Below are 26,486 nucleotides of genomic sequence, written 5' to 3' on the forward strand. Positions count from 1 at the left end.
TTTTCTGAATTTCTTTAGCTGACCAGATGTTTTGCAGGTGAAGTTGGCTGCTCTGCACATGAGGGTGGTGGGTAGAAGGAGATGCAGATGCAGACAAACCCCCTAAAAAGAGCGGGTAGGTTGGTTTCTAGCGGCTTCTTTTTGCTTGCAAAGGGCCTGCTTTTTCATGCAAGCAGGGGAGGGGAACAGCATGAGTCAGAATGGGGATTGTACAGAGAGGGAGGGAAAAGAAGGATGCCAGTTGTGGTTTCAAAGAAAACATTGTGCCTTAAGAGAAGGGAAGTACGTTGATGGAAAAAATGAAATGCTTTATAACCAGATCCAGATGCTAAGCAGCATGTGGGAGGGACTTCAGCTGCTTGGGCCGTGGAAATAAAAGCTGCAACAACAGCGGCAAGATTGCTAGCTGGCACAAATGAACAAGATCATATCTTGACAGCATTAAAAGGACTACACTAGCTGCTTAATTTCTCCTGAACACAATTGGAAGTGCTGGCAATAATCTTTGAAGCCCCAAAGGTTTGGGGTCCAAAATATTTAAAGAACTGCTTGATCCTACATGAGCATCTTCCCTGTTTATGATATTCACAGGAAGCCTCTTCTCTATGTGTATCCGGGGGTGCAGTGGGTAAACAGCAGGAACAGGTTCTACTTTGATGGCACCCCATTGTGGGATTAGCAAATATTAGTAAAGACTATGGATTAATCATATAGCAATAATAGTAAGCTAGCAAGAAGCATAAGATGGATTCTTTATGTTTTAAAGTAACTGGTCTCTGTCTTTAGCCACCCCCCCCCTTCTTCTCCCTAGCTGTACATGGAAAGAAAGAATGTCTATCCTTGAAGATAGATAACTGGACAGTCCTGCCAGTATATGAACAGGGCAAAGCTAGAAACAAAGGGAGAATTATAAGTTCCACCCCCTTCCCCCTTTTGGAGAAGAGAGTGTGTAGAAAAGTAACCAGTTGTGGAATGAAGGAAGATGCTGCTATGGAGACCAAGAAAGGATGGTACATGATGTTGTCGCGAGACTGAACGGTGGACAATAGTCCAATGTAAAGGTATAAAAGTGATCAGGTGCCTTATTCTGAATGTGACTTTCGTTTCTCCAAAATGATGTCACAAGCCCTTAAAAGAAGCATGTGCTCCTTTGTTCTGTGGTACATTCTAAGCTCATTTTGTAAGCTGGTACCCTATATTTGCAAATATACTCTGTTACAACAGCCCTTGTCTGTCTCATCTCTCTTTTGCTCAGAAGATTGGAAGGGGCAAAGGGAAAGAGCACTTTTTTGTGCAACACCATCTTTGGAGTTTCTCCCCTGCTGCCGCTGTTCTCTTGGCACATAGGGGGGTTTTGTAGTTGTTGTTATGCACCACGCGAAAATAGGTCTGTTCACTCTGAGTGCTTTTGAACTTTTATATGTATTCATTGTTATAGCTGCTGGCTAATTGAGTTGTATTTTTTTAAAAAGATACTGAAAATTATGATTTTTTAATTGTGATTGTAACTCTTGTCCTTTTCTCTGCTTTTTTGTAAACTGCCTCAAAAGCCTCTAAGTAAGAATGGCTGCAGGGTGCATTTTTCAGAAATCAAAGAAACAAACAAACAGCTCCTCCGTCTCCAAAGAGAGTGCTTGCTCAGCAGCAGGAATACTTGCATTTACTAGAGAATTCAGCAGGAATTAGTAGGAATGCGCCCTGAGCCTGCTGGCGTGGGGAGGGCGGAATATAAATCTAATAAATTAAATTAGTAGGCATATGTGTACTCTTGTAGGAATTCCTTGCTCTGCAACCGGGGACCAGTCCACCAGTAGCTGTCGGTTAGTTGCTTGGGTTTGCCTCTTACCGTAGGCATGTAAAGAGTGCAGCCTCACTTGATCTTTCCCTAGTACTGAACTGATGTCTCTGCTAAGAAAAATGTGCCAGCAGCAAAAAGGTCTTAATCAAGACTGGAAGTTTTATTTTAAAAGGCAAAAGAGAATACAAGCAGAGAAACAAGGCACCAGTTCAGGGCCTCATCTCTGCTGAACACTAGAACGCTACAGAGATAGATACTGAGTACAAAATCATCAGCTAGACATAACAATGATACAAAACAACTAAGATATCCTTCCCCCCCCCACAATCAAGAGCTCCCCGTTGCAGAGAGCAGAACTATCAGGTCTCTGTCCTCTAACAAGAGAAGGGTCCCGAGCATCTTGTGTCTTCACCTTTCATAGATGGAAAATCAAAGGAGCGCATAGTTTGACACCATCATCAATTACACAAACTTTGTTCTGATGACACAAATCTAATGAAGAATTTCACAGAAACATTAACCAGGACATCCTCTACATTTAAGATAGACTTCTTTTATATGCAATTAGTTACATTGTAAATTACAAAGGAATGTTCACTTTTTAACCAGCCATAACTTGGGATGGTCTGTCCTTTCCAGCGGTAAGCTGTTTGCTCTGGTTCTTATCACCTTGCTCACAATGATTTACATGTAAAGACCCTCTGAAGGCATTTAACAATCAGCAACTTTTGTGGCTTTATCTGGTTTCAGTCACACAAAATGAAACCTGCTGCTGCTCTCTGGAAAGAAACTTTATTGAACAGAGAGAGAGAGCCTTTGAAAGATCTCTATGCCATGCTGAAGCTGGTTCCATATGACAAGCATAGGCCTGGTTCCAGCCCAATCCCAAAATTCTGACCACAGGTACCATTATGGTTGCTTCATCAGATTTCATAGATTTCATTTCCAAGAAAAATGCATCCTGAGATATAGTCAAAAGTCAAGTCAAAAGAGTTTATTGTCTGTAGCCATAGGCCATTACAATTCACCAAACATTGACTAATAAACAATAAACATACTGAAATATAGTAATTAGCCTCAAAGGAGCAGAGCGTAGTTATTTGCAGTACAGTGCAATCCTATACAGCATCTCTCCAGTCTAACCCCCTTGACTTTAATAGCTTGAAGAGCCCTACCTGATGGCCTGTAGTTACTCTGCATAGTCCTGCATCATTTCTTAATATTTTAAGGGATCTTTTCATGCAGAAGGTCCCTAATGGAGTCCCTGACATTTTCAGTTAAAGAGAATGGGCATAGGAAAGGTCTCTGTTTGAGATCTTTGAGAGCTACTGACACTTGGAATAGATACTACTAAGCTAGACAGACCAATAGCCTGGCTTGGTATAGGCGTGTTTATATGCCATCTGCTGACATAGGGAAAAATAATGCTAGACAGATAACCTCTTGCTACAATCCTCTCTGCTTTTTGCTGTGGAGATGCTGGTTGTGTGAGCATTATCAGTGCCTTTTTGGATAGTATGTGTTTCCGTCACCTGGTTGGCATAAAACCCAGAGAGTCTTTCCTTTTCCCCATCTCTCTTCCCCCCTCTCCCTGGAGATCGTATACTTGTATGCAACAACCAGCACATATACCTTCAGGATTGTTTTTTGCACTGTAGTCTTCCAATATCAAGGCTTTCCCTTGAGTAGGGATAATTTCCCATCCAATAACCGAGAACAGGAATTTCTCTGCAGACAGTGATCCATTAGCAGCGGGACAGCTACCAGAAACCACTACCTGTCTAGAAGAGGCTTTTGTGTTCTTTGTTGCAGCACAGTAACATGGCTACTCCTCTGGAATTTTGTTTTAATTGAATTTTATTCTTGCAGCTGGTATGAACATTCATGCGATAGGCAAGGACCTTTGCTATATAGAGATGAGCCTGCAATAGTATATTTGCATAAGCTATATTTAGAAATCAGCTGCACATTCAGATTACATCTGAGCACTAATCTACATTGCACTAGTGTGCAGTCTGTTTATCTGATCTGTTGTGCCAACTGCAGTGCCAGTGTAGTGCACGAAGTCTGTTCAGCCAGAGAAGTGATGTCACTGTTGCCCCTTCAACACAATTTATGCATTTATATGGACCTGCCCTCCTTTTAATAACATAATAATAATAATAATAATAATAATAATAATAATAATAATATTTTATTTATATACCGCCCTTCAGGACAACTTAATGCCCACTCAGAGCGGCTTACAAAGCATGTCATTATTATATCCACAACAATAATCACCCTGTGAGGTGGGTGAGGCTGAGAGAGCTCCAGAGAGCTGTGACTAGCCCAAGGTCACCCTGCTGGCTTCAGGTGGAGGCGTGGGGAATCAAACCCGGCTCTCCAGATTAGAGACCTGCGCTCTTAACCACTACACCAAACTGGCTTCCAAAACATGTGCACAGGAAGTTCTCTTCTAAGATATACACTTAGCCATGGGTCAGGACTCTCTGGAAGGTCATAAGCCCCTACAGCTGCCATTTTCAGCTGCCTCTTGGAAGGGCCTGTTGCTAATTCACAAGCATAGAGAGACAGGGTACCTCCTTTGACAAACACTGACAGGAGCAGCAGGATAGCAAGGTGGGTCATGCAGCAGTGGAAAGGCTGGAATTTGTGCTTCTGCTTTGGCATCCTTGGCTGCCTGTGGCCCAGTACTGACAGTGAGTTGCACAAGGCCAGTGAGTAAGTTGTGGTTTATGTGCTCAATAAGTGGGAGACTTTGGCTTTTTCCATATGTCCTTAAAGGGACATATGGCCCACTCGCTGAATGCTGACAGCTTTTCCCCTTCACACAACTCCGATTTCAAAATGGTAGCAGGCTGTTTGGCTTCCATTTTGTTGGTGCCTTTTCAGGGACCATGACAACATGTGTTCTCAGAAAAGGTGCCACTAAAAATGGAAGCCGAACAGCCTGCTACCGTTTTGAAATCAGAGTCCTGTGGAGTGAAGGAGAAAAGCCAACAGTGTTTGGTGAGCGGGCTGTTCCTTTAAGGATGTGCGGAACGGCCCTGCTCTTCTCCATCTGTGTTTTAATTGGAATACATGGAATACATTAATGACAACTGACCAGACTGAGTCAGGATGATCTTGAAAGGAAAGAAATATGATCCAACAAATCATTTCTAAGTCCTGCACATAGTAACTTCTTACCATTTCCTTGTCATCACTGTGTGCTTCCGTTGTCACAGGGCAGAGACCAAACTGGCAACAACTAATAATCAGTTAACCAGGTCTATCATATGAGACACATGACCTTGGTAGTGAGCCAACCCATACACTACAGGTGAAGAAGACACACCTCTTCCCAGAATCATTAGCCAGCCTGCCTTAGGAAAAGTGTCTGCCAAGGATATCAGCTAACACTTCAAACTATAATCCCTTCAAATAAATTTGCCAGTCCCCCATGTGCAGCATCCACCTGGCAGGCAGGGTGGCAAGCAACTGGCAGAGTGAGCACAGGAAACTGGCTGGAAAGGAGAAAGGAAGGGGCCAGAAAGTTCTTTTCTACAAAGCACCTAGAGAAAGGAAAAACAGACTCAGGCAGTGGAATATGTTCCTGCCAAAATACAGTTCAATGTGGAAGAAAATCTGACACCCTCGCCCTGTCAGTAGTGGTCTCCTGGTGTTAATTCCATGTATCGCATTTAAGATTCCTGTATCTGGAATGTCAAAAGACAGACATGTCAATGAATTAATCAACACTGACTAGCAGTGCAATCCTAAGCAGAGTTACCCTCTGTTGGTGGTTTAATTTTCCTCTCTCGATGATTCAACTGCATCATCTGCTTTTTTAATTTCTAAAAGTGCGGCATGCATGTTCAGTCAGATCAAGATGGATAACCGTGTTAGACTGTCTGTAGCAGTGGAAAAGAGCAAGAGTCCAATAGCACCTATAAAACTAAGAAAATTAGTGGTAGGGTGCGAGCCCCCGCTAGCCACAGTCCACCTCTTCAGCCAGTTCAATGTTCATTTGTCATCTTATTTTAAAAAAATAAAGCCATCTTTTAAAACAAATCTGAGAAACTGCTTCAGAGAGGGAGGAAGTGGCCTCATGATACCCCAAGGAAATAGCCAATCAGTGCTATATATAATTGCTGTCAATTGCAAACAAGAAAGCCAGGTTTTCCCCTGACATCAGCACCTAAAAGAAGGTTGACACCTGAACAAAATACAGTGAACAGGCTTGCTACCCAAATGATATATTGCTGAGTGGACTGGATTACCTTTGTACATTTTGTTTTAAAGCTTCTCAAATCTAGGATTATATTTTTCTCTGAAGAGAAGCCATAACATCAGTAGTGAAATCAGAACATGGATGTGATTAGGGCTTTTTTTCTGGGGAAAGAGGTGGTGGAACTCAGTGGGTTGCCCTTGGAGAAAATGGTCACATGGCTGGTGGCCCTGCCCCCTGATCTCCAGACAGAGGGGAGTTAAGATTGCCCTCCGCGCCGCTTCAGCGGCACGGACGGCAATCTAAACTCCTCTCTGTCTGGAGATCAGGGGGCAGGGCCACCAGCCATGTGACCATTTTCAAGAGGTTCCGGAACTCCGTTCCACTGCATTCCAGCTGAAAAAAAGCCCTGGGTGTGATGATTAGGTCCCTAGGCATTGCTGGAGGGCACATGATGTAGCAACCTGCCTGAAGTTAAGCGGATATAAGACTTGTCACTAAGTGGATGGGACTCCCCCTGGAAATTTCATGCAAGCCACTTTGACTCCCATGGTGGAAGAAAGACAGGATTTAAATGTGGTAGATCAGGATCCCCCAAACTTATTGAATCTATGAAATTTGGGGGGAGAAAGCCACTCCAAAATGGCTGTCACAAAGGGTCATGGACAATTATGAAGTGTCTGCCATGGGGCTGGGGCCAGTCACAAAAAAGTGGGATATTCTAAGCCACGCAGCCTCCTATATGAAGGAGGCAGCAGTTTCTGAGTGGATACTCCCAGCAGACAGAAAGTAATGCTTCCTGGGCTCTTCTGAAGCAATTCCTGTTTCAGTGGGATAGAGAAAAACTAAGATTGGCTCTTTGCTTTGGGGAAGAGATGCTTTAGGGAAGAAGGAATTGATACCAGTAAACACTTTGGCAGACACCATGGTTGCCCATGGGCGCCATACTGGGAATCTCTACAGTAGATATATTTATATTGTTTTCCATTTATGTCTTGAATCCCATTGAAAGCTCACCTTGCTCAAAACAAAGCCACACCCACTGTGCTGTTAAAGCATAACAATATTTTTTCTTGAGAAAAAAAACACAAACAATATATCGCTGGACTTTAAAAAAGAGCATATAATAGTAATGAAAGAACAACAAAATAACAATAAGCACAAATGACATAAGAACAAATAGACTTTATTTCATCTTGGCTATCTTTTGTCATCTGCCATCTCACTCAACCATTGTCCAAGCCTCGATCTTCGAGACTTCCCACTTGGAGCTTTAATTAGGGTGTAGCCTGCCAGTCAATTGCAGTAATCCACAAAGGCCGCTCTCCTTTTAGTTTCTCAATTCTGTTTTGATTGCTAGGCATCTGAAATGTACCTGACATAGATAGAACTTTCCTGGATATTGTACCTATCTCCCAGAGCAGAGCGTTATAGAGTGTCTGCAGACATTTGTGTGTGTGTGTGTGTGTGCGCGTGTGTGTGTTTTTAAGTGAGTAATATTCTAATAAAAGAAGCATGCAGGTAGTAGAAGGCAGCCACTGGGATTTTCCTCTGCTGAAAGATGGTAGGTTTTAGAAGTGAACCTACACCTTTGCAGGAGTTATGGATGTATGTCACTGGTCACATCACTTCATAATTCGCAGCTGAAGGTATGACTTTTCTGAGAGGGGCCAGGGCTCAGTGGAAGAGCATCTGCTTCATATACAGAAGGTCCCAGGTCCCTGGCATCTACTGGTAAAAGGACCAGGCAGTCGTTGATGAGAAAGACCTTGGCCTGAGACCCCTGGAGACAGTGCTGGCCTTGATAGGTTACTGATGTGACTCAAGGCAGCTTCATCTGTTCATGTATTTCACTTGAAAAGTCTTGGGCTGGATGTAAGAACAGTCTTCCGCTAAGAGCCTTTCTCCAGTGAAGGAAGAGCTCCCTTTCCTAGTGAAATAGTGTCTTTGGATCCAAATCCATTGTGCCACAGATGTTTGGTATGTGATGGCTCTCACCCATGTATGTTGCCATTTGCTGTTGCAGTCATGGAGTGCTGAATGTTTATGTTTAACTCACCTGAGCATTGCCTATACTTTGTGTAGTCTTGTAATACCTGTGGAGCCTGTACAATTGTAAGTAAACTGGCAATGACAAAGAGCAGTTTCTGAGAGGATTTATGGTGCTAGAACCAAGGAAGCAACCACCCACTCCCATTTTGTTAAGCCAAAACAACTAGAACAGAGCCAGCCACGTGGCCCAATTACATCACAAGCCACTAAGTTTTCTTTGTGCTCTGACTCTCACGGCCAGACTACATGAGTTATGGGAGACACTTTGTCAGCAATCACCTAACTTTTTGGGCTAAACTGGGGAGCTGTGAATTGGATCATAGTAGAAGGGAAAGGGTGCTGTTTGAACAGTTTTTTCTGGTCCAAATCCACCCCAGATTTTTCTCTACTTGTGGAAACAGCTAGTATGAGTGTGTGTGTGTGTGGGGGGGGGTTGATGAGAAAAATAGCCTTCAGGGGGGAGGATAAAGTACCCCATCCCTTCTATTATGATCACATTCACAACACTTAAAAGCAAAAATGAAAACACCAGGAAAACTGCTCGTGCCATTGTCTGCTTCTTGTCAAATTTGGCCTCCAAAGAGAAAACTATGTTTGGTAATAGATGGGAGGCAGGGTTTAATAGATGGGGAAGGGGGCATGGCTCAGTGGTAGAGCATTTGCTTGGCATGCAGAAGGTCCCAGTTTCAATCCCTGACATCTTCAGCTGAAAGGCTCAGGAAAGAGGTGATGTGAAAGGCCTTGATCCGAGACCCTGGAGAACTGCTGCCAGTCCATGTAGATAGTACAGACCTGGATGGATCAATGGTCTGATTCATTATAAGGCAGCTTCATGTGCTCGTGTGTGTGCAGATGTTCCTCTGTATAACACATTTCCTCCACCTGGACAATTAAATGTCAGGGAGAAGGGTCCTGGCTTTCAGTGAGGCTTATCGCTTCATTGAGAACCAAGCGTTTATCTCCCGTGAGTAATGGCATTATCAAATGTTGTACATCAACAACTCAGCTATTGCTTGCAGGCCTTTCCCTTATAGCCTGGAGTTTTATGCTCCTCCTGTCCTTGTGGAACTGCCATAAACTTAAGTTTTCATGCTGTTTCTCTAAAGGACCCCTCACCCTACAAAGGATATCCACAAGGTTTGGGAAAACAGGTAGCCGCACAATAGGATCAGCATCCTGATTCTGGAGAGTCCTGCCCCACAGCCTGCTCACATCAGCATCAACAGTGAGCTTTGTCCTGTGGGAAGGAACCCAAGAAAGTATCAGAGACTAGCCGACATCACAGTCGATGCTTTCCCTGGACAGACTCTTCACAAAAACTGCCCAGGGTCATTTGAGCAGCTGCTCTGTGTTTATCAGAGCACAGCCACCATGAAATCATCCCTGGATCAGCTGCTAGCATATTTAGCTAGGAGGTAGCTCATTTAGGCTGATTTTGTAATATCTGAAACAAGATCCTTTCCCTTCCTCCATTAGCAGATGTATAATACTGCCCTAAAAACACAATCTCTTTCAGGCAGCTTTTGCGTATCCTTCAACACATTCCTGAAATTTTGTCACAGTGTATCATAAGAAAGAAAGAAAGAAAGAAAGAAAGAAAGAAAGAAAGAAAGAAAGAAAGAAAGAAAGAAAGAAAGAAAGAAAGAAAGAAAGAAAGAAAGAAAGAAAGAAAGAAAGAAAGAAAGACGCTCCTCTATCGGTACTGTAACTTTCTTGCTGGTTTGTGGTGCCCTCTAGTGACTTTGAAATACTGGTTTTCTGCTTCTGGTTTAAACCCAAAGCTTCTGCTATGCCACCAATAGATGTTTGGCCATGAACAGCTTTCCGTCTTACCTCTTTTGTGCCTTTCTCTTTAGAACTTTGGTCTGCTTTGTGTCTTTCATAATTATTGAAGACTTGGCAGGTGGCCTTTATGGGAAGGATCATTGTAAATGGCCAGGGTTTCTAAATCTGACTTTGACTACACCTGCTGCTGAGACAAAGGCAGAGGGATGATCCATCCTTCCTGATTTAACAGGGAACAAACCTAATAAAAGTAATTCTGAGCCTATAAGATGTACCACTGAGCCACGTCTTAGTCTTGCCATCAGTCTAGTTTGATCCCAGCAGCCATCTAATTTGTGGTGTCTCTCCAGCATCTTCTTTTTTTCGGACTGATTCCATGTATGTTCCATGTTTGCTTGTTTTACTCCATTTTAGTGACTTTATTTTCTTCCCATTCAAAAGGAATGAAGAACTCTTCTGGACAGGTGTCCTGCATGCAGCCATCATGATATCTGACCTACTGCAGGACTTCCTTGCTCAAAAAGTACTCCCAACGAGCTCTCTGCAGTGTTACCTGCTTTCTGTTCACTCACAGTCCATCATCAGACTTTGCTGTAGTAGGTGACATACTCTTTCCTGGGGACATGAGGGTTTATGATTTCTCCCATCCAGCCATTCTGTAGCACCTCCTGGTTGAGGCATAGTGGGGGCTTACACTTATGCCAGTTCTTCAGAAGCTTGTTCATAGTCCTTTGATCCATAATGCCCAATAGTTTTTCCTTCTCTTCCCCAGCTTCTGAAGATGCCTTCTCAGGAAAGTGTGAGTGGCCCATGCCCAGGTCCTTGTTCATGCCTTCAAAAAATTGCTGGATGCAAACTTTGGCAAAGCTTTTTGCATGCTCTGTACAGGTCTCATCAAAGAGCTTGCGTTCAATGTCGATGTAGTGCGACCAGTACTTGCTCTTCAAGAAGGCAGCCTGAGTGAAGCAGGGACGTAAAGATCGAACAAGGAATGCCAACAAGGTCATCAGAAGCACAAAGGACCAGCCCATTGCCTGAATGGGAAAACCAAACTAGTCATAACATAGTGGGGAAATAGTCAGGATAGAAATCAGCACCAGGCCGTACGAGGCACAATAAGACATTGCAATGATGAATTCAGGGAATCTTACAGCTGCTATAGCAGCCTGAGTGGGGAAATTGTTAATTGTGGGGCCTCTATCAGGCTCATGACTCAAACACAGTTGCATGCTGGAGGCCTTATTGTGAAAACCAGAATCTCCACACAGGCAGTCATACTATGATACTATAATTTCACTGATGGCTAAAGCATTTTTTGTCCAGCTATGTATCCACTGAGGACTCAGAAAATTGTGTGGGGCAGCTGTTATATGTGAATTGGCTATTAGATTAATTCTGGGGCTCCTGAGTAGAGATGGGCACAAACAGCAATATGAACTAAAAAAAACCACAAACAGCCCAATCTGCTGTTTGCGAACAAGCTGTTCGTGAGGCCCCATTCTAAACGAACAGGTGCTTGTTGCAAGCCTCGTTCGTTGCTGTTTGTTGCTGTTCGTCAAGCCTGACTGCCTGGCACCTGCAATCAATTCCCTTAGCAACTTAGGCAGGGATTGTCTGAACTCTGTCTGAACTCCTGCTGTTGCCCTGGAAACCCCAATCTAAACCCAATTTAGCTTGATAGGCAGGTCTTCCTTCCAAATGTGGACTGGAGCTCCCAATTTGTTACAAGAGGAAAAGACCAGGGGGGATGGGGGCTCCCAGCTCTGGCTTTCAGGGAGAGACAGCTGCTGTTAGAGAGACAAGGTGAGTGCATTGGAGCTGGAATTTTCTTTGTGTGTAGTGGGATAGGGATCTACTTCTTCAGGTTCCTGGGCTGCTGCCAGGCTCTGGGGCCAAGCTATTATTTATTATTGGTACCTTTCCTGCTGCCTACTCAGGTAGGGTTTCTGGGAGTGATGCAGTAGGGATTTACCCCTTCAAGTTCCAGGGCTGCTGCCAGGCTCTGGGGCCAAGCTATTATTTATTATTGGTACATTTCCTGCTGCCCGCTCAGGTAGGGTTTCTGAGAGTGGTGCAGTAGGGATCTTGATGGCTGCAGGAGAGCCTGCTGGCCCCATGAACAACAAACATGTTTGTGTTCGTCAGTGTTCATTGTTCGTTGTTCGTGGATGGCAACGAACAACGAACACCATGTTTGGTTTTTTTCTGTTTGTGCCCATGTCTACTCCTGAGTCCTGACTCAAAGTTTATGCTCATAAGTTTTGTGTGGCGAAGCAGGGCCTTCCTGGATGACTGCCTAGCACCAGGCTTGTTGTTTTTCTGGTGCCAGATAAACACTGTATGTTCTTCCAAGCTTTTATGGGAATGATTCTCCCTACCCAGTTTTCAAAATGGTCTGTGCTGATTTATGGTTGTATGATTTGTTTTGTTATATTTAATTTCTATCTTATGTTGTTTTAATTTTTCTAAGAATTTTATCTTTTATTATTATAATTGTAATTGTTTTATATGATATATACTGTCCTGGGAACCAGTTTTTATTTAGTATTTGTCTTTGGTTGAGGGGTAATATACAAATATTCAAATCTCGAATTTACATTCAAATTCATTTTTAGATTTTAGCTTGCCAGCCAGTGTGGTGTAGTTAGAGTGCTGGACTAGGTTCTGGGAGACGCAGGATTGAATCTCTGCTCTGTCATGGACGTTCACTTGTGACCTTGGGCCCATCACTCTCTCTCTGCCCAACCTACTTCAAAGGGTTGTTACGGAAATACAGTGGAGGAGTGGAAAATGATGTAAGCTGTTTTGGGTCCCTACTGGGGAGAAGGCAAGTAAATAAATTTGGGGATTTTAATTTTAAATTCATAAACATAGTAACATACACACAGTGTAATCCTAAGAAGTTACTCTAGTCTAAGCCCATTGAAATTAGACTTCAACTGAAATCAGAATTAGACTGGAGTAACTCTGCCTAGGAATGCACTGACAAAGTAATACCAGGTTTATATCTTTTAATTCACACATTTCCACACACGGAGACACCTTTTGGACAGGAAGCCTTTAGACTTTGCCTTGAGACTTGAGCTACAGAGGAAACTGCTAAGGGGCTTCCCTGGATTTTGCCTTGACACTTAGCAGGTTCCTCCTATGTATTTGTGCCCATGTTCTAAGCATTACTTCACTAGCCTTTCAAAATGGAGGTGAATGAGGTGAAAACAATATTATAGTTATGTGGCTTGCAGCAAAGTCACCACACACTTATCCATTACATGTGGACTAGATTGTAGATCCATTACATGTGGACTAGAAATGGGGGATTGCAGGATTATCCTACACAAACTAAAGATAAAATTAAGGAATGAAACCAGTTTGAATTCTTCTAATTTAGTGAAAAATAGTGATTTAGTCTGATTTTTTTTTTAAAAGTTCATGTTTCATCTCTTCTTTTGGTATGCCCCAAACTGGGGTGACAAATGGAACGTGATCCCAATCTAAAAGGTGATCCAACCACCAGTATGATGAGAACACTAGTTATCAAATCAGATTTTTGAGTGGCTTTTACATCATTCCCAGGTGAAACCTGGAAGGAATTTGCATCTTTTTAAAGATGCAGGGAACAAATATATACTGAACACAGCAACTACCGGAAGGGACAGTGTTTATCTGCTTGTCTTAGCTTAGGTTCATTAGATATAAATTTGGCTGTGTTTGCATGGCAAATAAAATATGGCAGGATGATTTTGGTGGGCAGCAAGTTAATTATAGGAATCTTTCCTCCTCCATCTGTCTTTTGTAATTCATGTATTTTACCAAAAATGGGCTTATTAGAATAAGCAATCAAGATTTAATATTTGTGGGATTATTGTATGTGTGAACTCTCTCATTGTAGAACAGGCACACTTTAAGAAGTGTAAGTAGTAACTATAGGTTGAAAAGAGTATCCTCTGTGCAACAGTTTATAGTCTGTGAAGAAAGAATGAGAACAACAGCTCCCCCTTCCCGCCCCAACAGTAAATAATTACACCTTGCTCTTGCAAGTTGAGGTGATTCTCTCTTTATGAAACATGCTAACATGATGTATGACTACAAATAAGCACAATTGCCTCACCCATCTGGTGTACTTTCATTCTTTCGAATCATACAAGATGCCATCTTTCTAACAGCAAATTGGTTTAAGGCAGTTCCTGCAATCATTGTTTTTGCTTACCTGGGAAATACAGCGCAGGTACCTGATTGCCACTTCTCTGGCTATAAGTTCCTGTCCACTGTAAATTTCTGTACAGGGAATCTGGGCCAGAATCCTTCTCATTGCCTTCTCAGATAGGCCTGTGTAGCTGACATTCCCCAGCTTCTCTATGGGCACAGAGGTGCAGAAGGCACACACAAAGCACTCTCCATCAAGCAGTGTGACAGAAATCCAGACAGCAGGAGCAATCATGGCCCGCTGCGCCATGGAGCAGAACATGTAACGCAAGACAGCAGGGTCTTTCTGCCGTTTTCCTGTGGGTCTTTTCCATTCTTCTGCTAACATGGAGACATTGTTGTTCATCACGAAGCCCAGTAAGAACAAGACAAGAGGTGGCACAAACAAGATACCCATCCCATAGGCCAGATTATAGTCTGGTAAACATGGGCACTTGAAATCAAAAGCCACATACATCTGTGCACTGGCAAGAGCCATGATGCCACAGATTCCGTTCATGAATGACTCCTGGTTGGACTGGAGGAACTGGAAGATCATTCGGAATTTATCCATCCTGTCTGTCACTTTCTGAACACTTTTACCACAATAGAAGTAGAGATCTTGTCTCTTTTTTTCTTGGAACAAATTTTAAAACAAACTTCAGTATTGTCTTGCCACTGTCTCTATTTGTTCCAGCTTGTGAAATTACCCAATGTTTCCCCGTATTTATTCCTTGTCACTTAAAGAAAACAACAGTATCTTTACCTTACTAATGAATCACTGATCCTCCCAGCTTGACTTGGTCTGCGTTGCATCCCCTCCTGTAAAAAGTTATTAATGTGCCATTGTCACAAGTGTCTTGGTTTGGTACACCTGATACATGTCTGTTTGAGAAGACCATTTCTCGCTCTCTCTAAAAACCTTGGATCCTTGATGGTGCGTATTTGTGGAAATAGAGGTTCTGACTAGTTCTTTAGAACACGTAGCTGGCAGTCTTTATTTGGAACAGGAAAAGGATCTCTCTGATTACTGCGAGTCTGTTTGCAAATGCAGCATGCTCCTCCCACAGCCTTCAGAAAATGGGACAGCTGTGCCCCACCTTTGTAAGTTTACCTGGGAAAGAAAAATGAGCTCAAGTATGCAAAGATCAATGTGGGTGGGATCCATGCTGTGGAAGAAGATGCGGGTAACAGAAAAAGAACACAGGGATTTCCCAACCCCTCTTTGTTTTTGAAATTCCAAAATTCATCTGTATATTGAACTCTGGGTGGGGCTGTATTATATGACTCAGGAGCAGGAGTGACAATCCTTTTCATGGTAAAATGTTCTACATCAGTACAACAGCATAGTACTACTTATCATGGCAAGAATGCAAAACTTTCAGTACACAGATTGAGGATGATCTGAATAACATTGTGAAACTGCACTTTAGCAGAACCAAGAAAAAATCCCCAGGGTTCTGTCTGTCTCATAGCATTGCCGTGCTGCCTTTATTTTCTTCTTGGAAGTGCTATCTTTTAGTCAGAAGCTGATTTTACAAACCTGCATCCAACGAAGGCCCTAAGCAACATGCTTGGATGCTTTCCAGCTCACTCTTTTCCTATGATTTGATACCATTATCCTGGGAAGAAAGCACATTATCAGGCAGGCTTGTGATGTAGAAGTGAGGGAGGAGAGATTTGCACAAAGTGGGTTCTAGAGACTGGAGGAACAGGCAATGAGCTGTGAGCTGGGGACATTAAAGGAGAACTCACATAGTAAAATGCTTCATGGTATTGCACAGAATTGGGTTTGAGCTATCTTATTTCAAATACAGACAATAGTCAAAGAGAACAGGATTTTTTTTAAAAAAACTATTTAATTCTTTTGATAAACAATTTTCCACAGACCAGCATATTGCAGCAGTAAAAATCTACAAGAAATACTGTTAACAAAAAGGAGGAGAAAGAGGACAACACTGAACAAGACGAAGAGAACAAGAAGCTGATTTTCTGGAGAAGAGACAATATGAGACATAATAAACATGAAATCCACATGAATCACCGAACTCAGAGTTCCAAAATAACATTACAGGAAATCTATCAAATCATGTAATCATTCTTTATTGCTGAAACATTGTAGCAGTTTTAGAAGCAATAAATAAAGCCAGAGGTACAAGTGACGTTTCCAGCGTTAGCAACAAGTCTCTGCTGGAAACTAAATGTCCAGCATCACTGCCTTACTTAATAACTAAAATGGCTTTTTCTTCATTTTGCATTTGTACATTTCTGCTGCTTAAGAGTTTAAAAATATCCTTCTATGGAAATCAGTATGCAAATTGGACACACATCTAACTCATCAGCAGCCTACTTATTAGGAAAATAGCCAATTTGATTAAACTATGTGGGGAATATATAAGGACAGATACTTGATCTCTATTCTCCATTTAACATTAAATTAAAACAGTCCCCAAGTATAAGAGGGAGGTTATGTGTGACAATTGTAAGACATCCATTGAATAAAACTTCCACAGAGGTGCTGCAGTTAAAAATGCAGAAATCTACTTTTGGTCTCTTCAAAAGTTTTAATGTGCTTCATCTTATCTTTAATTCCATGTATATATTCAGAGCAGCAAAAACATAGACATCAATGTGATTGAATTAATTTAGGGATTCCCCCCACCCCATTTAAAAACATAAAAGTTCTTAGCAATATATTCAGTAATTTTATTCCCACAATAAAATCAGAGTTTGACAATAAAAAACTTAACTTTTTCTGCAGCTGATGCAAAAATTGCTGTAAAGAAGTGTGTATTATTTCCCCCTAAAATGGTGTAAATTTTGTAACAAAAGTTTTAATCTTAAGAACACTTCCCAGAGTAAGCCCAATTGAATAAAACAGGACTTAGTTCTGAGAAGACTTGCTTGGGATTGCCCCCAAAGTCACTCAGATTCAGCAGCAATAAAATGTAGTTGTGCTTGAGTTCATGTTGTGCATTTTTTGTGATTTTTTTTCATACGATAATTTGGCCACTTGTTCTACATCCATGAATATTTGCAAACAGTAATCTCAAAGATGCATTCCCCAAATAATGTAGTGATGTGTTTTTTTGATCTCATGAGCAGAGGTAGTTGGTCCACTGAATACATGTGGTGGTGGAAAGTGTAGTCAAGTTGCAGCTGACTTACGGCAAACCCGTAGGGTTTTCAAGGCAAGAGACAAATAGAGGTGGTTTGCCATTGCCTGCCACTGCACAGAGACTCTGAACTTCCTTGATGGTCTCCCATCCACCAACCAGGTCCGAATGTGCTTAGCTTCCAAGTTCTGATAAGATCAGGGTAGCCTAGGCCGACCAGGTCAGGCCAGTGAATACATACTCTCTTACCTTCTGTAAGTGAAAATAAAGGCATAATTGTAACACTCTTCTATCATGTCAAGGATCACTGCATAGATTCTACCTCACCATCATTATCCACTGCTGAAGATTCTATCCACTTATGCTGTATTAATTTACTCGTCAGTACCCTGTCCTCCACTGATCTAAACATCCAAGAAAGGTATGTTTTCACCATTATCATATATAATATAAATACAGGCACATATGTAGGAAGGCCAACCCTTCTTCTACATGTGTATTATTCTACATTATCTCTCACATATTCCTTTCTTTTATATCTGAAATCACTAACAACGACAACATTCAATTTATATAGTGCCCTTCAGGACAACTTAACGCTCACTCAGAGCAGTTTACAAAGTGTGTTGTTATGTCATGACAATTACCTTGTGAGGTGGGTGGGGCTAAGAGAGATTTAAGAGAACTGTGACTGCCCCAAGGTCTCCACAATGCTTACTGATGTATGGGCCTCTTGTTCTGTGGTTTCCAAAGGGAGGTACCCCTAGGCAGAGGAAAGAGCTGACAAAGTCACAGAATGGGGTGGAGAAGTGATTACAGCAGCAGCTGATTCTGAGACAAGTGCTTCTGCTCATTTTATTATGTTCAGTTATGACTTTAGCAATAAGCTACAGAGCTGTGAACAAAACTCTGAAGGACAATTAACGTTCCCATGAGGTAGTAGTACTGAGCAGGCAATGAGCGAGTGTGGGTGAATGCTCAAATAAATGTAGCAACAACTTGCCAGATAAAAGAAAAAGGATTTTATTTTGACACCAACACAGAAAGCACAGGAGTCAGTTGACTCAGGCAAAACACAAAGGCAAAGAGCAATCAAAATATAAATGCATCAAATGAGCCAAATACATTCCCTAACCTAATCTAAAATATCTTGGGACCAGTGTGGCAAACAGCAGGATCCAGCTTTCCTCCTTGCTCCTCCAGCTCATCAGGGATAGAACAAAGAGCCAATGGCTGGGTGGTCCTTTTAATATATTATTTGAATTATAGAACCTACTGGTTTATTTCCAGTGGGAATTTGGGGGAGAGGATAGAACCCATCCCCTCACACAAGGTCAACCGGGTTCCCAGGATCCAGAGGTGTTGTGGACCATTTGCTGGTTGCTCATGCTAACTGGCCAAAACTATTGTGTTTAGCAGACTTGTGGGTACCTATGCTATTCACAGCTACATGGTCCTCCTACCAGCCTGCCAACAACATTATGTGGCTTTGTGACACATGCACACAGTTCCATTTTAGAAACAGAAGAAAGGGATTTTAGGGAATGGAATGGGCATCATCACCACATAGACTCTCATTTCCTCCTATGAATTCAGCTCAGCACATACATCTCATCCCATGTTTCCTAGGCTCTCTAACTTTCAATGCATGCACAGCCCAGTTTGATACATGATCCACAGCTGGTTCTTCTTTCACTTCCCTCTCCTAGTGCTTTTATTCTCTGGTCCAAACTGCAATTGTATCAAAGAATATATCTCACCATTCCAATGACTAGAACCCGCCCCCCTCCCAAATGCTTTTCTCCATATTTTTGGTTTTAAAGTGATATCTCAGAGCCTCAAAGCATGGAGTTGAGCTATTGGCTACAGAGCAGAGCTTTTTTTCAGCTGGAACGTGGTGGAACGGAGTTCTGGAACCTCTTGAAAATGGTCACATGGCTGGTGGCCCCACCCCCTGATCTCCAGACAGAGGGGAGTTTAGATTGCCCTCCGTGGAGGGGAGTTTAGATTGCCCTTCAGCTGAAAAAAAGCCCTGCTACAGAGGATTGTGGGTTCAAGAACCAGTGGTTGCAAACTGGAAGGAAACAAAAATAGAGTGGATATCAGAAAAGTTTTTCTATTAGTAGTGTAAAACAACCTAATGTTAACAACCTTAGCATTAGTAATTACCCAACCATGGCAAATAGCATCTACCACCAAATATTAATTAATTAATTAATTTTATAAGATTTATAGTCCTCCTTTCTCACTGAGACTCAGGGCAGTTTATACAGTGTAAGATTAGTACAGTCAATTTCAAAGACATTTCCATAAACAATGCCATAGAGTAAATAAACACAAGTTTACAAAGACAGAGCATTAACAAGAATCCAATACAGAGTTGAAGAAATGCTGAAACAGCAATTCTAGGGCTGACATTAGACCACATGAAGCACAGGTAGCTCATAGGATCATATATTTAAAGCAACAGAAAGTATGTCAGGCAACTAAGTGGTGAAGTCTATGGTCCCTAACTCATTAGTGAAACGTTTGAGACCCCCCCCTCCCTACAATACAGTCCTTCTATCTAACATATCCTAACTGGATATTTCTCTACAAAATGGAGCTGCTGGGCTATCATTGTTCTGCACAGGTGATCTTTGAAGTGGTTACATATAAGCGTATCCAACTGTGTACACAGGAAGCGTGCATTATGTACAATCCTCCCAATACATAAGATGACCATTTCCTCTGAATTGTGCACCCTCCTATTTTCATTTTCAGTACATGTGAACATGTACACTGAACAAGTCATTGTTCAGTGTAGCATGTACTGAAGCAGAAAATATGTGTGGTGCCCATTTCAGATGAAATAGTGATTGTCTGTATATGGTTAGCATACATTTCTGATATGCATCGTTGCTAGGCCCAGTACACATGATTAGAACATTTGTTGTGCTATGTTGTGCTATGCTATCTACTTGCTTCAAACTCTCCTTTTTTGTAGCTTGAACAGGAACTATTTATTTAAAGACAGAAGGTAACCAAAAGAGACTTTTATCAATACCTTACAAATCTCTGCTGGATTTTTAGAAAATAGTTCTTTCTGTTGAAGGATTTCCTACAGCCTATTATACATTAGTAATATTTTATTGCCTCTGATTATTTGATCTTCCTTTCAAACCTTTGCTGTGATATAGTTTAGTTATTTATTTACTCCATTTATATCCAGCCTTTCTCCCCAATGGGACTCAAAACAGCTTTCATTGTTCTCCTCTAATCCATTTTATTCTCAAAACAACACTTTGAGGTAGGTTGGGCTGAGAGTGTATGACTGGCCCAAGATCACCCAGCATCCATGGCAGAGTGGGGATTTTCCCAGATCCTAGACCGACACCTCAGCCATTATGCTATGCCATGGTTTCTTTTTAACGAGCTTCTATCTTGTGCCTTTAATAACAGTTTGTGTGGATATTAGCAGATGATATGCTTAGCTTCTCCATTGCCATAAACAGTTACACATGCTTATTGAGCTTATACTTAAGGCACAAGAACCAGTGTGGTGTGGTGACTGCCACCATGCTATAGTGGTTATTGTGTTGGATTAGGACCAGAGAGGCCTGGGTTCCAATACCCACTCTGCCATGGAAACTTACTTGGTGATCTTGGGCCAGTCATTCTCATTCTAACCATTCTACTTGTGGGATTGTTGTATCATAAAAGAGAGGAGGGGGAAATGATGTTGTAAGCTGCTTTGGGTCCGCAATAGGGAGAACAGTAAGATATAAATAAGATCATCAGGCAATTTTTTTTCCTGAGCTGGTAACTCTCTTCCTAAGAGATGTTATGTGGTATTTATGAGAGAGGCACACATCAATGCTGCCAGTTTCCTTTTAAACATCTGTTTGTCTTGTAGTTGTGGTCCCTGGCTGGGGATGCCACCTATTAGTCATGGTGTCTACCAAATGCATAGATTTCCTGTCTGTGCTCAGGCATTGCCGCTGTGTCGTTTGGCTCAGATCCAGCTGTGGTTTGCTGTAGTACCATGACTGAAGGAGCTTGTTCATCTGCTCCTCGCTGGTGATTCCTCGCAAGTGATCTTTCTCCCCTTCTTTGCCTTCCTCTTCCTCTTTGTGAGCATTGAATCGCCTTAGCTTGATTTCTTTCTGCATGCTCTCAAAGAAATGGAGGATGCACTTGTGTGCAAAGTCTCGAGCATGCTCACAGCAAGTTTCATCAAATATCTTCTGCTCAATATCGATGTAGTTACTCCAATAGCGAGTCTGCAGGAAGGCAGCTTGATTGAAGCAGGGCCTGAGAGATCGGGCAAGAAAAGCTATCACTATAAGCGTCAATAGTATACTCCAGCCAAGAGCCTAGGGGGAAAAGGAAATACAAACAGAGGCTTGTGAATTTTATAGCAAACAATACCCAATTCATTTTTAGGAAGACATCAATTTTCTATTGCTAGGATATCATGGAATAATAATCCTGCAAAGAATCTTTCTGATCCTCTAGTCCAATACTCTGCAATAGAAAGATCCCATAGATTTTTTTTAGTTATATTGATTTAACGATAGTTACGATTTATTCAGTGCTGGGTACTGTACAGATCAAAAGAAGGATGAGGTCCCTGTCTAAAAGAACTATAGCTGGTCAAAATCAGGGATAGGCAGAAGGTCACTCAGAAGTGAATAGTCACCAATTAAAAATAACCCAGAGCCAAACTACATGAGACGAATTACATATGTATGACACGTGAATGCACTTGCACGTGTTTCCCTGTCGCTTTCCTGTTCGCTCGCACAATGTGGCTACACTGCACTTGATCCCTTGCTCAGATTGGCACGTTTCTTCCCCATTCCTCCCAGATGAGAGATGGTATCCCATGATGCACCTTCTCTTCACGCATGCTTCCTCTGCAGCTTTTCTGAGAGGGAGACTTGTTTACTCAATTGGACATATGGGGGGGGGGGAACCTGCCGGGTTTGGGGGGGGGGGCTGAAAATGGGGGTTCCACACCTCTGCTGAGAACTTGCAGCTTGGCATGCCAGGAAGGCAGGGCATCTATGCAAAGGGGGATGGGCAATCCCCAAGTCAGAAGCCACAACAGCATTCCTTGCTGTCAGCCAGAACCAACTCTTTCCTGCCTGTTTGTCCTCAGCCACCTCCGATCTCCATTATTATCTATGGGGAAAAATATGGTGGCTATCCAGGGGGACAGGGGTGGCATTTTGCAAAATAAATCTACAAAATTTTCAGAACTGATAACTGTCCTCTAAAGACCCCCCAAGTTTCAGAGAGATTAGACCTTAGGGAGCCATTTTAGTTCCTCCCCCGCCTCGCCAAGAAGGTGTCATCAACCACCCTGTTTTTTACTATTGTGAAAATGATAGGAACTAGGGAAATCCATCAGTCATGCCTTTCCCGGGGTTCAATCTTCCTGAAACTTGAGGGGACTTTAGAGGACAGTGAGGAATAGGTCTCCTGCAAAGTTGGAGGATTTTGGACCTTGAGGAGGTCATTTTGAAGCCCCTCAAAGTAGGTGCCAGCAGCTGCCCTGTTTTTTACTATTGTGAAGAGAAAATGACAGGAACTGGGGAAACCCATGGATCATGCCTTTCCTGGGGTTCAATCTCCCTGAAACTTGGGGGGGGGGGGTCTTTAGAGGACAGTGAGAAGTAGGTCTCCTGCAAATTTGGTGGATTTTGGACCTTGGGGAGGTCATTTTGAAGCCCCTAAAGTAGGTGCCATCAGCTGCCCCATTTTTTACTGCCCCTTTTTTTGTGAAAATGATAGGAGCTGGGGAAACCCATGGATCAATCCTTTCCCAAGGTCTATTCTCCCTGAAACTTGTGAGGTCTTTAGGGGACAGATAGGACTATCTCCCCTGCAAATTTGGTGGATTTTGCTTGCAAAATGCCACCTTTATCCCCATAAATAGCTCCCCTAGTTTTCCCCACAGGGAATAATGGAGATTGAAGATGGCTTGTTCAGATGCTTAATTGTATTGCCACAATCTTTCTTCCCACCTCCTCCTTATCCCAACTGAAGATGCTGCATGAAGAGGAGGAGGTGGAAGTTAAGAAGGAAGGAGGGTGCAGGAAGGAGGAGTAGGGAGGCGGCAGCATCAACTAGAAAATGAGAGAATTTAAATCTTGCCAGATTAAAAGCAAAATTGTTTGAGTGTAAACCGGATCTAAGGGCAAAAAGAGGGGAGAGGGAAGTGGAAGCTGCTCAGAATCGACGCTCTGCAATGACAACTCACTGATTATGACTGTGGACACTCGCAACAGTGACTACACCAAAAATCCTTGGGTCAGCTTTGAGAAGCACAATGAGGTAGTGCAGAGCAGAAAGAAAGAGACATGAAGTATGGGAAAATAATAGAACTCCAGTGTCCTATTACGGTTATACAATGGTAGGTAACAAATTGTTTTAGAATGCTTATCTCATTTATCTTCATAGCACCCTGCATGGTAAGACAAGCTGAGAGAACAGTCTTATGTTATATTATCCTTGTGTCTTCCCAGGTGGAGATCTCCAGTCTAGTTGCCCTGGAGACTTTTCATCAGACATACCTTGTGAAAATTGTGCTCGGAGCTCAATTCCCAGGAGGATGAGGGGCCTGATTTGGATGGGCACCGCAGCATATAGAGGGAAGGGGCTTAAACCTTCTGTCTTTACGCCATTTCCCCAATCTGAAATGCCCCAGGAAGCCACTTTTGGCCCATTTGAGGGAACTTGTATGTAGCCGTCTGTACTTCCAGCTTCCTGGGGCCATTGCAGTTTAGAAAAGTGGTATGGGGTGAGGAGGCGTAACCACTTCACACAATAGGGTTCCAATTTGAATCATGGCCAGTGTCTCAAGAATTACTTGTTCTTGTAGCAGCTTTACAGTTGACGATCAAATGGAATTCCCTAACAATGGGCAATCAAGTTGGACTCCTCAGGTATGCAGAATGTTTTTAAAAAGCAATTCCTAAACTGATCTGATGAGAACTAAGCACACTCTCACTACCTTTGGAGGCTCGGCATGTTGAGGGTAGTTGAGCATCAGTTAAACAAAAACAGTACACAAAGGAGTGGGGAAACCAGCCTGCTCAAGCTTATAAAAGCTTATAATATACTGAAGGAAGAGATCTAGATCTGAGGAAAGTTTCCCAATTAATTATCCTTCCTGTAGACCCCCACTGTCTCCCATGGATCATATGCTGCTCATTCCTACCATAGAATATAGCAGCCAATGAGTAACATAACATTTCTGATATCTAGAAGTATCCAAGAGAATATTCTAAAGATGGACTTGATGCTTTCAAAGAACTGACATTCCTGTTTGAGTAAAGTGCTACTCTCACCTAAGCAGACAAATATACCTAAGCAGACAAATGGTTCCAAATTGCTCCACAGTATTGCAACAAACAGAAGCCTTTCAGAAGCTTCTCATTTACCTGTGACCAGCATCGGAGGTACCTGGACACTGCTTTGCGGGAAGTGTTATTCCTCATGAGCTCATCCTCCTTGCAAGCAACCTTGGAGAGCAACAGCTGCACATGGGCAGGGGTAATGTTGGCAAAACCCGAAAACTTATCAGGGTCAACAGAATTGCTGAAGGCACAGACAAAGCACTTCCCATCAAGGAGGGTAACTATGATCCAAATAATGGGTGCAATCATGGCCCGTTGCAGGATGGAGGAACAAATGTACCTGTGTGTTAGACAGAGAAGGATTAATTGATCTGATATCTCTGAAGATGGGAGGTTTCTGGTTGGTAACCTAATTCACTTAGCACAAGCAAAAACAGAGGTGAAAAAATCAAACTTCCGAAAGCCATAATTCTTTACTTGGCAAAGAGCATACTATATTTGTTAAGACTTTAAAAAGGTTAGCAGAAATAATCAATTTAGCTGTCATGATTAAAATTTTCAGTTTATAAGAGAAAAAGCCACAGAAAGATATGATAGATATATGTTAAATTATAAACTAACCTATAAACACAGGATTGTTGGGGGATAAAATGAGAGTAATGTAAGCCATTTTGCCCCCACCATAGGGCCGAAATCAGGAAAATAAGTAAACAAAAAAACAAACAAATAAATAAACTAATTCAAAAAAAAAAGGTGGAAGTGTTTGTTTCCTCTCTTGTCTAATGCAGAACCCCATAAAACAGCTCCTTCCCACTCCGATAGCCCATTGTTCATCACTGGAACTCATCGGAATGTGATGATGGCTAATGATATGGAATATCATTGGAACAGATACATTCATGGAAGAAAAAATATTCAATAATCCCTGGTAGCTCCAGAGTTTATGGTCAAGCAGCAGTAACAGATGAGTAAGTTGCCTGCATATCTGCACGCTATTTTCACACTTCCAGGGTAACATTTGGAGAAAGATCCACCAAATATGTTTTCATCTTATGCATGCCTCTATTTAGACCTCTAACTGCTGTTTATTAATATTACATCAGATACTCATAAACAGAAGAGTGAAAAGTGGATGCATAAGTCGCTGAAATATCACTTAATTATAACATATGACACTATCCTCAATGCGCATACATCTTGCATTAGACCATAAAGAAGTACTTTTAGAATTGGTTATCCTACTATGATAGCTGTTATATACAGCCTCTAAAGCTCTGTGGGTTCAGAAATAAGAGTGTGTGCTAGATAGACTTAGACTTTTACTCTGAAAATCTAAACCAGTCTTAAATGGTTAACGTAAAGGAACTTAAGATTCCACAAGTAAGGGAAAGAAAGGGAAAGGGGACACAGCATGCAAGGAAACCAGGAAAGTGATTTACATGTTGACTGAAATCCCCCACCTGATAATAGCCATGTTCTTCTTTCTGTTCCCAGTGGGTCTCTTCCACTCCTCGATTGCCACTACACACTGCTTGTTGACAATGAGACCACAGAGCAACAGGATCACGGGAGGTATAAACATTATCCCCAAGCCATATGCCATATTGTACTGGGGGATGCAGGGACAGTTGAAATCAAAGGAGGTGTAAATCTTGACACTAGCCAGAGCTAGAAGTCCACAAATCCCATTCATCACCGATTCTGAATTAGACTGGAAATACTGAAAGATCATCCGGAATCGATCCATGGTGCTGTGCGTGCTGTGGGGCTTTCCTGTTTGTTTCAGGTTGAAGTACTAACTGGTCTTAGTGTTGGTAGCTTCGTTGGCACAGTTTCAGCAAGCTCTATTTGGTCTGTTTAGTTCAAAGTTGGGAAGACAATAGGCAGAAAGAGCAAACAGTGTGCCAGTAAATTCTGTACAGATGGCCTTTTCTCTTGTGTCCCATTCACAGTAACATTGCTGCCTTTGTGTTAACCTTCTTGGCTTCACATTC

General features: G+C 42.2%; 2 protein-coding genes across 2 annotated transcripts; both read right to left on the reverse strand.

Annotated features, from left to right (window-relative positions):
- Positions 1-10,429: 10,429 nt before the first annotated feature.
- CALHM1 (calcium homeostasis modulator 1) lies at positions 10,430-14,604 on the reverse strand. The gene is made up of 2 exons (XM_054984274.1): positions 14,056-14,604; positions 10,430-10,882 (listed from the first exon to the last, which is right to left on the reverse strand). The coding sequence occupies exons 1-2, from the start codon at positions 14,602-14,604 to the stop codon at positions 10,430-10,432; spliced, it is 1,002 nt and encodes a 333-aa protein (XP_054840249.1).
- A 3,549-nt stretch (positions 14,605-18,153) lies between these two features.
- Positions 18,154-26,239, reverse strand: CALHM3 (calcium homeostasis modulator 3). Its single transcript, XM_054983777.1, has 3 exons — positions 25,953-26,239; positions 24,577-24,832; positions 18,154-21,501 (listed from the first exon to the last, which is right to left on the reverse strand). The coding sequence occupies exons 1-3, from the start codon at positions 26,237-26,239 to the stop codon at positions 21,019-21,021; spliced, it is 1,026 nt and encodes a 341-aa protein (XP_054839752.1). The 3' UTR covers positions 18,154-21,018.
- Positions 26,240-26,486: the final 247 nt, after the last annotated feature.

The sequence above is a fragment of the Eublepharis macularius genome, chromosome 6 (genome assembly GCF_028583425.1).
Source record: "Eublepharis macularius isolate TG4126 chromosome 6, MPM_Emac_v1.0, whole genome shotgun sequence".
NCBI lineage: Eukaryota > Metazoa > Chordata > Lepidosauria > Squamata > Eublepharidae > Eublepharis > Eublepharis macularius.

Excerpts from the sequence above, each read along its gene's own strand:
- CALHM3 (XM_054983777.1), bottom strand. The coding sequence starts at position 26,239 with ATGGATCGATTCCGGATGATCTTTCAGTATTTCCAGTCTAATTCAGAA. Across the intron at positions 24,833-25,952 it reads AAGAACATGGCTATTATCAG|GTACATTTGTTCCTCCATCC; the intron begins GTGGGGGATTTC and ends TCTAACACACAG. Across the intron at positions 21,502-24,576 it reads ACCTCCGATGCTGGTCACAG|GCTCTTGGCTGGAGTATACT; the intron begins GTAAATGAGAAG and ends TTTTCCCCCTAG.
- CALHM1 (XM_054984274.1), bottom strand. The coding sequence starts at position 14,604 with ATGGATAAATTCCGAATGATCTTCCAGTTCCTCCAGTCCAACCAGGAG. Across the intron at positions 10,883-14,055 it reads ACCTGCGCTGTATTTCCCAG|GCAATGGGCTGGTCCTTTGT; the intron begins GTAAGCAAAAAC and ends TTTCCCATTCAG.